The 10,604-nt window shown below is 40.8% G+C and overlaps 1 protein-coding gene across 2 annotated transcripts; it reads right to left on the bottom strand.

Moving 5' to 3' along the window:
- Nucleotides 1-2,565: 2,565 nt before the first annotated feature.
- LOC118380571 (homeobox protein Meis1-like) lies at nt 2,566-8,743 on the bottom strand. Of its 2 annotated transcripts, none has more exons than XM_052509381.1 (6): nt 8,499-8,743; nt 6,235-6,455; nt 5,083-5,224; nt 4,722-4,772; nt 4,115-4,165; nt 2,566-3,123 (listed from the first exon to the last, which is right to left on the bottom strand). In XM_052509381.1, exons 2-6 carry the CDS (start codon nt 6,429-6,431, stop codon nt 2,581-2,583), a joined length of 984 nt encoding a protein of 327 aa, XP_052365341.1. In that variant the 5' UTR covers nt 6,432-6,455; nt 8,499-8,743; the 3' UTR covers nt 2,566-2,580. The 2 variants fall into 2 exon arrangements, with proteins under 2 accessions (XP_052365341.1, XP_052365340.1); XM_052509380.1 differs by having other exon boundaries at nt 8,041-8,742.
- Nucleotides 8,744-10,604: the final 1,861 nt, after the last annotated feature.

Below are 10,604 nucleotides of genomic sequence, written 5' to 3' on the forward strand. Positions count from 1 at the left end.
CTGTCGTGTGGAATCTTAGTTGTCGTGTGGAATCTGCGTTGATGCAGCCTAGGAACATGCAAGCACATTATTTCCTAGCATCACCTATTCCCATGGAGGAGACTAGACAATATGCTAAGAAGTGTATCACTTTTTAGTTGTTTTGAAATGTGTTATGTTCACATGAACACCACGAAGACTAAAGGAAACTATTTATGGAAATGTTTGACTACCCTTCAAGTGGGTGAAAATGAGCAGGGAGAGGGTGGGGTCAAATGTCGTACATAAAGGGGTTAAATATGTTCAATAAATGTGGTAAAACTAGTTTTCTAGGTAGAAGGAGGAAAAGGGATTTAAAGGGAGCATGTAGCCAGGCTGGGCTCTCTCACACACGCACGCACACGCACGCACACCCAAACTGGCTTGGTCACATTCACAAGCCTTCACAGCCAGACTCTCTCCCTGTCTCTATGACTGTTTCACCTCTCCTGAAATGCTCTTATCCGCTCCTTTTTTTGACAAGAGGCGCCCTGCGTCCTTCCTGCATGCGCTACTTTCCTGCGCAAAGCAAGAGACAAGCAAAATAACAAGGGGAGGAAAAAAAGATGGAGGAGTCGGAACGGAACATTATTGGTTCAATGCTTGGGTGCACAAGCTGCTAGTAACTCGGCGCAGACCCTGGAGTTTAATCAATTCAAAGTAGTATTTTTTTTTTGCCCTTTTCTGCTACAGTCCCCTCGCTGGAATAAATTGGTTTGTGCATAAATGAGCTTCCGTTCCTTCTTGTTAACAAATTCTCTACATTTTTTCCAGTCCAATTCAACGTTATGCCCCAGGGCGTATATTAACAATACATATGGATAGAGATAATTCTCACACAGCGCTAATCCGTTAAGGGTGTCACAGCCGCCTAACAAACGCAAAAGCATCACATGTCCTACAAGAAATACAAAATACTAAAATACATAGCCTATATTCAGCTCAGCTGGAAAGTATCGCGATAAAACAAGTGCAGTTTCATTTAATTGAAAACGGTCTTATCTTTGAGCCAAAGACCCCTCAGCGCTCTCTGGATAAGTTAATTTGTGGTTTATGGATCATTAAGCAGATATGCCTAAAATGTAGGCTAGCTGCACTACTATGTATTGTATCATAATCTTATTCTGAAATATCAGGAATGTAATTGATATGGACATATTCCAGATCTGTCAGAACAGTTTTACATAGAGGCCTATTAATGCGCTTCACAGCGGAGACACTGTCAACCTATATGCCTATATGATATTAGCCTCAATATTTAGGCTACAAGGAAGGCCATCATTAGATTAAAATAGGGCATGTCTTCATCTTAAAGTCAATTAAAGTACCATATCACTGCCCGCGAGCACAACATGATGTGCTTCATATACCTACAAACCCCAGGGTGCTCGCGAAGCCTATATTTCGATACCCCTTTATCTTCCACGGTTTCACTCATATCTCAGACTATCTAGGCGCAACGTCTTTGACAAGGTCCCCAAAGAATACGCGTTCAAAGAAACACTTAAGTGCACAATTGGCATCATGTTATTTAATTCTGCTTTTGAATTAAATGAAGTGTTATCTGGCGGGGCGATCTGCCTCATTAGCATAATCATTAATATGGGGCTGGTGACGGAGAAAGAGAGAGAGCGCGAGAGAGAGGAAGCTTGAGGCAGGCAGGGGGTCGCTCCCATTTTGGTCCCAGCTCCTCCATGAATGACGATGCCTCGGCTATACTGCCTGCTAACTACGCTATTCACCACAGAACATGGAAGCTGCTCGCTGCCACTCTCTCCGGAGCACTACAACAGACCGCCAGCTCTAGCCGGCCACTCAACCATATGGAGGTCCACGGATTTAAATTATTTAGCCTAATCGCTTCATTACTTTTTATATCTGCCTAGCCGCTAATCTCTTTAATTTGGCCACTTGTTTTTTTCCCTTCATCGGTATCCATAGCCTATGTCTCTGAGGGCCTTCATTCATTCTTCTCTAAAACCCTAACAGAGATAACTTTCGAAAATATAGGCCTATTTTGTTAAGTGAAATAAGAAAAGCTGTGTCTCTATTCAGGCTACAAAATGAAGCATGCTATTAATGGCCTAAAATCCACCGCATAAAAGATAGGGCTATAGATTTGCATAATTCTAATCATTATTACTGTTATCATTATTTAACGGCAATACGGACCATTAGGGTCATGCCTGCGCGCGCACTACAATGTCCCTCGAGAGCGAGCAGCCAGTGGAGCACATAATGAAGGATGTGCTGATATCGTTACTGCTGCCCGCGACTCACAATAGGAAACATTCCCCTAATCTAGCCTACTGCCTTGTCCTAATCTAACCTACTGCCAAGTAGCTTTCAAAATCAAACCGTAATTTCAGCAAGTGCCATGGAATCTCTCTCTGTCTTCGCGCTTTAAAGCACAAAGTGGTCACGAATAGGGCTATTCGCCTAAGCAATGTGCGCTCATGTCTGAGGAAAAATACTGTCAAGACACCTAATGAACCGTAAACTACAACGGGAAATCCAAGGCAACTAAACCCACGGTCTCAGTCCCTCCGGTGAGATATCAAACTATGCGTTTGGCCTCTCCACAGTAGCTGCGTGGTAATACAAATGCACTGATGACGTTTCGTTTTGATTAAAAAATAGAAGACAGAGGTGGTGGAGAGGAGGAGGAAAATAAGAAAAGGGAAAGATGGCTAAATTAAAATGGACAAGAAGCAGGTCAAGTTTATGGCGATGCTTTCTCGGGCTAATCTCCCCCGGGTCGGTTCCCGGATCAAACCTTAATGGGCCAATAATGGATACATTATACAGAGAAATTTTCATTCCGATGGAATCTAAAACGGTCTTAATCGTATGCAAATAACAGCGTCTCGCGGAGAAGTGACCCAGAAGACACCACACTGAGAGAGAGAGAGAGAGAGAGAGAGAGACAGAGAGAGACAGAGAGAGATGTGACATTACCTGATCAAGAGGCCCGGATGATCTTGTTATTTCCTCGTTGTCAGATTTTGATCCGCCCTCTCTGTCGTCGATCACCAAGTCGATGGGCATCTTTCCTTTCAGACAGCTGATGTACCGGTGACAGAAATTGTCACATAGTTCGTGTACCTATAGAACAACATAAAAGAGAATAGGAAAACACACCAAAACAAAACACATGAGCTACTGTATATCTGACACATGCCTGCAACTACAAAGCTACAAGCCACTTGGACAACCTGGTCCAAATGGGTTGAGGCGAGCACGTGGTGTTGCTGTGCGCTCCCACGTGACCAGCCGAATCCAGAAATATGAAGTAACTTTATTTACAGAGAAAAATTGAGACTTCAACGAAAATTGCCAATGACAAGAAGACTGGCGGGCTACAACCTAGTCAACACCCGTGTTAAACGTATCAGTGCCCCAGGTTGTGTCCATTAGGGAGGTGGTGGGGTGACCCGACTGATTGACATTTAAGGTAAACAGCTTCATTTCCTCCAGTGATTCCATTATTACCACCGACCCAAACCCGGTGCATGTCGCCTGGTCATGCCGAGGATGGTGCATGCTGTATGGGCTAAATGCATCGCTACACAATGCTGCTACAGCCTGCAACGACCCTTCTGTTATATAATGTTTTGAATTGTATTAAAATAGCCCAACACTCGGCCTACTGAAAAGTAATTAACAATCATTTCAACTGATCAATTGTTTGGACAGTGGGCTACCATTGGTAAAACATATCAATATATCATGTAAAACAATAGCTCACTAAAGTCACGCCAATCTATGCTACAGCGGGCTACTTTTCTCGGCCTTTAGCATTCTCCAATACCTACAGCGCGTATAACATACTTTAAATGATATAATTCATTCACCTTGTATGTAATCTACACCAAAATAAACTATTAGCTCTCGGAGAGATTTGGTCACAGAGATATCCGCTCCATGCAGTTGTAGCAGCTTGCGTTGTGATTAGGCTACAACGCGGAAGAGAAATAGGCCCCATGATTGATTTCGACACTAATTATAGCCGACTAGAAAAATACATTTATGCAAATGTCGCCCATAGCTATGAAGTGTGACAAGACCAGGCAGCAACAGGGAGCTGGGATATTACCTTTTCCAACTCCAGAAGATGAAACCGTAAAACTTGAATGGCTTGAATCATCTGGAAAATTTAAATAACAATAAAACAACGATTAGCTTGTAAAATGTCCTAATATGAAATAGGCATATGTTTCTGGATATGATATAAGAAACTAGGATGGAGAAAATTATTCATGTTAAATTGGATTTTGAATTTTGATTTTTATGTCGAGCTGATATTCAACATTATAAGCGTACGGCATTACAACATTGGCTAATCAATCAAACACAATAGAAGCTATCCCAGACATAAGCATTGGATATCCTACATTACAAGTGAAAACTATTAACATAATAACTTTCCATCGAGGGAAATGTAGTCCAAATCCATTTGACAGCTTTCTAATGCGGCCCTCAAAAGATGGTTATCTACCGTGACAGCCGAGGGCCGTCATGAAATCAAACAATCCGGATTGAAGAACAACAACCTCCAGTCGTTGGATAAACTTTTTGAACTAACAGCGTCTGGTGTTCAGAAACCGTGACATAATATGAAGGCAAGCCCTGATATGTTGGATCCACGTTGACTCTTAGCCCTTAGCCCACTTCTTGAATAATCAAATCAATATTTGTCTTACCAGGTTATCCAGTTCTGGATTCGATGAAAATAACGGCTTTTCTGCCCGAATCTAAAACCACAAAATCATGAACACTTCAACACTTATGGACAACATCAGTGAGAAAAATAATAATGTATTTAATATAAAAATAGTATTCTCAATATTAAACAAACATAAACTACTGTTAATGGCATAAAAAATACTAACAGGCTACTTCTAAACAATACACGCTTCAAAACATTTCCAATGCTAAACTTTACAATAACATTTAATTACATTAACAAAATACCCAGCTTAAAAACATGGGCTTATGCTCAGCCACACATATCGTATGCATAATATAGCCTATGTTAATAACGCGTAACGTTTTTTCACCGACCTGTTTTGCAAACACTGCAATATCTTCATTGAAAGATTCCGATGAACAAACGTCTCCTCCCGCGACCCCAGGCTCTCTGGGCGTGCAAGTCGCTAATTCACATTTCTCAAAAATCAGTGCAAGCAGGGGGAACAGGGGGTGCCTGCATGGAATCAAACACAATAGCGAATGTCACCGCAGAGAACAAGGCCGGGGTCAACACTGGTTCTATAAGCTAGTCTCAACAACGAGGCATAGCTCTGGGAATTGGTGATATGTGTATGCTGTTTTATGTATGGCGTTTATAGCCTATTCGTGCAGAAAAATATTCAGACGATATAGTTTTTACTGACAGATAATTGTGTCAAATGATTTGAATAAAATGTACTTTTTTTGTGCAGCACTGTATTTTCTCCTAAGCCTACAGGCTTGATCTGCCTTTGTCTTTGAAAATATCAAACGTTTAATATGTGCAATTTGTTCCATTTTAGTCTCATATGTAAATTCGCGGATATGACCTTTCTGGAAATGTTAGGGCCAATGTCTAGAATTTAAGAAAATATGGCGCTCTCAAGTAAGCCTACCATTGAACTGAGTAAATAGTTAAATGATTTGTGACATGTTCAGTCACCGTACATACATCATGCTTTGGAATTTTAATTAACTCATCTAAATTAATGTAAGGTGTGCATAATTTTGGGAGTCTGTTTTATTACATAAAACTCCTCGAAATTGGCCATATAACATGACCATTGCACACCATTTAGTTATATTAATATGTAGTGATCAATTACAGGTCCTTGTAAAACTACAATAAACTAATTGGAATTTTAATTTCCAAAACATATAGCCTAAAATGTGCTGCTGCACAGAGTTAGCTATTGGTCTGCATAACATTTTGTGTCAGCAAATATCGTAGCCTATATTTTGAGTACATAAGCATACAACTTTGTCCCAAGTTATAGAAGTCAACACAACTTTCGACAATAAATTATTCTTACAAAAAAAGTTCCAGAACAACAATAATTCCCACGTGTATTTGACTTTTTCCCAACCGCTCTTCACTGCCTAATAGTCTACACATGTTCAACTCCAACAAGAAAATCAACCAAAACATATGAAATCCCACACAAAGTTGCTCACATATAACCTACGTAAGCTACAGTCACCTACCCATATATCTGGTCTTTATCTCTCTTCAGGGCGTCGTTGACGGACGAGCCCATGCTAGGCGGCATGGCGTTGCTGTGGGCTGTGTGCGGGTACTGGTGTGAGTGTAGCTGGGGGCCGTGGTTGAGGTGGACGGCCTGCATTGAGCGGGCACCGTGCGGGTCACCGTACATGGTGGTGGGGATACCCACCCCGTCCATCCCGTAGTGGGGCAAGTCTTCGTACTGTATACACAATAACAACACAGTTTCCTACTGAATGGACAGTTATAGGACTGTGATGGTTTTACGCACTTTGCAGACAACAATATAATGTGTAAATAGTAACCTACCAATGAATGAATAAATAAAAGTCTACCGAGGTTGGCCTTAGTGACCTTGTTTATATTCAAGCATATAATACCCCTAAAGTTCAACTGTAGCTCTAAGTGTATTTTATATTTACACCACCATATAAGAAATAGTAACAAAATAGCAATAATCTCGTTAAAACATTATTCAAATCTGATATTTAATTCCAAAGCTAGGCAACTAAATAGCAAAAACTGAAATATATATGAGCAGGATAAAACGGATGACAAGCATGCATATTTCGTCTTTGTGTATTCGGAATTATTTGATAGTAGGCTTTCGCAACATCTAGTCTCTTTAATTACAGTGTTTGCTCATTTTAGAGCATCATTAGAATTGTGTAACATTGGTTACTCTGTTATTACACGCCAAATACACCATCATTAATATATTTAACAAACGCAGTTAAATTGATGTTTCTGTTTCTCATATAATGATGATCAATTGAAGATGTCTAGTATAGATAGATGAACATTTAAACCGAAGTAATTTGTAGTTATAAGTTGTCTCCATATTTTCCATGCCCATACGCACACACTAAATGTGTGCCTGAATATGCCTTTTCACACAGACATACAACACGCATGACACGTTGACTAAAAGTTAAAACAACATTTATGTTGGGGCCTGTTTCTTTAACGAATTAACGAGTGATTTTAATGATGTATTGTGGACTCTGAATGTGACACGGTATTATAAAGACTACCATTTAGACCCTGACACGTGGAGAGGTGCACAAATGACCCGCGTGGTACTGATGTAGTGTGTCTCTCCATCAAGCAAAAGGTATTTGAATAATAAGTGTGATCTCTCTTACATTTCATTTAAAAAAATTCTGCCATCTAGTCGAGTATTCCGGGGGTTTTAGGCTATGTATCAAATCACATGTCATCACATCATGACAAAAATGTGTTTTATTAGCATATGCAAAAATGTTGTTTTTTTTTAACCCAAATTACTAAATTAAACGTTATTAGGCCTACTTTGAAATAAACTACAATTGAGGATGCAACTCTAGATGATAATGAATTATAATCTCAAAAAACACTCAGAGATTCAAACCTCAAAGCATTTACATGAATTTGATGAATTACAAAAATGACTAAAGTAATTTAAATTCGACTTTGGAAGTATAAAGTTTGGGTTTGTTTGGTCCCATTGCTCCTTGTTTCTCTTCCAGTAACTGGCCTGTCAAGACTAATCTGGAAACATCAGATAGGATGACACATCTAATGTCCCTAGTCGGGGCGTTCGCGAAGCAGCAAATATGTGCGTCCGTGCGTAATATTGTGCCAAAGATGCAAAACTGCAAAACATGGAATTCGGTCCAGCGGGGTCTTGAAGAAGAAAGTAAAGTTTCGCCGCGAGCGTCTGTCATTGGCCACGTTACCGTGTTCATGGCTTTGCATTTTCACAGTGGAGTTACAGTGAAACTTTTCGGGATAGTCTTGCTACGTACCCGCTGCGCCATATCCCTCCTCTAGTCCCTCTCTTCTTCTCTCCTTTCGCTTCGGATATATCCCCTAAGAGGCCAGGGTGAAGAACAAATAAAAACGCAAATTCCAAATGCGAAATCTTTCAAGAATCCGTATTTCTTGCAAAGAGAAATGCAACGATGAATTCAAACCAGCCCTCTTCAGCTCAAGTTCAGTCCAAAGCAACCGCGAATAGGGCCTGAGCTATCCCCAGGGCAGTGGCATAGGGAGAGAAAGCCCAGTCTTATTTTCCCAAAAAACAGTATGAAAATACCCCTCAAAACAAAACTAGCGAAGTCTCATGGCTTTTTGCCACCACGCCTGTCAATCAAACGCCGAGGCTTGTCAAAGTAGCCCGGAATGAATGATGATCCGCGCCGCGCTTCCACGGGTTAGCACACCTAATGTGAATAGTCAAATGCACACAAAACATTCAGCTCACTCGTTTTTCTTTTGATCACTCTCGGCTCCTGGGTTGATTTTTTAAAACGCAAAAGCCCTGTAAAGGAGATCAGGAGGAGGTGGGGTGATAATTCAGGCTTAGTCTTTCTTAAAGGAGCAGCCCTCGATCGATGCTGTGCTCAGTCGCCAACTCCTCGTTGGTTTGTGTACAATGGGTGCGAGTAGTTGGGAAACGCGACTGAGGAGTGGATATGGACCAGACTGCCGAAACCCGGAAGTAGTGGTGGCCATAACAGGTCGCGTTATACACAATGCGAATGGGCTACATCAAGTCGCGCGGAGAGGAGGGGGGTGTCGTGGGAGGACCTTCGAAAGCTCGAGTTGAGCAGTCAGTGGGTATTCCGAGCCCCTGTCTGTTTGTGTTCTAGGCTATAGGGAGAATATCCCTCAGCCCCTGGTGGTGTTGCTCTGGTCAAAGCCATGCATGCATAGCTCTAGCCTCGGCGTGTGGGATATCACCCTGACTCTTGGTCGTGTAGTTGACTTTACTGTAGTGTTTGACTCATGTTTTTTTTTCTTTCTATTTACAAATGTGGATTTTCCAACTAATCCCAAGATTAAGATTATCGTCTCAGGACTTTGATGCCATTCCAGATTTGAATCATGTGAAAACTAGTAGGCTACTAGGTAGAAGAGAACCCAATGGGAACACACTGGTTGGATCAACGTTGTTTCTACCTCATTTCAATAACATGATGTTGCACCAACGTGCCCAGTAGGAAACGCCTTGCAGTATGCTATTCTAATGATATTTATATCCGTGACAAATCCATGTTTTTGAACGCTAGTTAAATCTTAAATAAACCTATGGTGATGTCCTTCTTAAAGGGCTCTTGGTTGCAACACACCCGGCCTTTCCTCTTTGACCATTTACGCAGTTTCCACCTCGAACACGTCTATGCACTTAATCATCCCTATTAATGTCTCATCTCTGTTATTGTGGAGATGTCTTTATCTATTTGGACTAGAACTGGGCGGGACTCCCTAAAAACATGTCATTTCGATACAGCTATGACTGTTCTTAGCAGGTTAGGAGAATGTATGCAGCAGGTTAGGATGATTAACATAGCAGGTTAGTAGACTTAGGTTAAGGTTAGGAAAATGGTTAGCAAAAATGCTCTCCTAACCTGCTATGAGAAGTCACTTGAGTCGAAGTGGCATGTTTTTAGGGAATATCCCACAAGTCCCTTCTGCAAAACAGCAGATTCATGATTTCATATCACACTTTAACATTGGACTTTACATCGTTTTACAGTAAGTAGCCTATTTGATTTGGGAGAAATTGTTGAATTGCTTGATTATAGATATTTATATATATATATATATCGTTAGGTTTGATGAAGTTAGTGTGGCCAATACTGTATAGGCCATTGACAACATTATGGTATTTTTTGGAGAAAAAAATATATATATATATTTACTAACAATCTATTTACTAAAGCATTTTGATGGTGCTGTATAATTGGCCTTTCTTTAAAACTGATGCTGAAAAAGTCACTAGATTAGAGTCTCTCTATCATGTCAGCTTCATGTTTCTGTCAGAGTGCTACAGAGTGGTACAGTTCTCCGTTGTGCCCTCCGTCACCCATTCCCCCTCTCTGCGCCGAATGGGCCGTTCCGAGTCGCTGCACGCTCACCGAGTCCGCCCGGGGTGTCCAATGGAAGCACGGCACAGTGATGCGAGTCCCCTATTGGATCTCGAGATTATCAATTATTTGGTGATTGATCGATTTCAGGCCACATTGGTGGGGAGCTGCAAAACAAAACGTTGCTCGCAAATTAAAAACATGTCTTTTGTAATAAATCTATATATACATTTAGCAAAATGTTTGAATATTTCACAAACCCTAGCTCGTTCTCATTTGTCTTTCAGGCGTCTTGCTCTTCGCTCTCTCTCTCTCAATAACACACACATCTTCTATTTTCCACCTATTTCCTACTTGTCCTTACTTTCTAAAACTTTTCCGAGATAGTCTATATATACAATATCTATGAATTTGAAACCGATACAATAACTCATTATACGTTTTATTGGTTTGATTTTACCCCAGATTAAAAACGTTTAACTTTAACTAACTTTAACTTT

This window comes from Oncorhynchus keta, unplaced genomic scaffold (genome assembly GCF_023373465.1).
Source record: "Oncorhynchus keta strain PuntledgeMale-10-30-2019 unplaced genomic scaffold, Oket_V2 Un_contig_4426_pilon_pilon, whole genome shotgun sequence".
Classification (NCBI taxonomy): Eukaryota; Metazoa; Chordata; class Actinopteri; order Salmoniformes; family Salmonidae; genus Oncorhynchus; species Oncorhynchus keta.

Coding starts and splice junctions, on each gene's coding strand:
- LOC118380571 (XM_052509380.1), bottom strand. Junction 5,225..6,234: donor GATAAAGACCAGATATATGG/GTAGGTGACTGT, acceptor GATTCCATGCAG/GCACCCCCTGTTCCCCCTGC. Junction 3,124..4,114: donor ATCTTCTGGAGTTGGAAAAG/GTAATATCCCAG, acceptor GTTGTTCTATAG/GTACACGAACTATGTGACAA.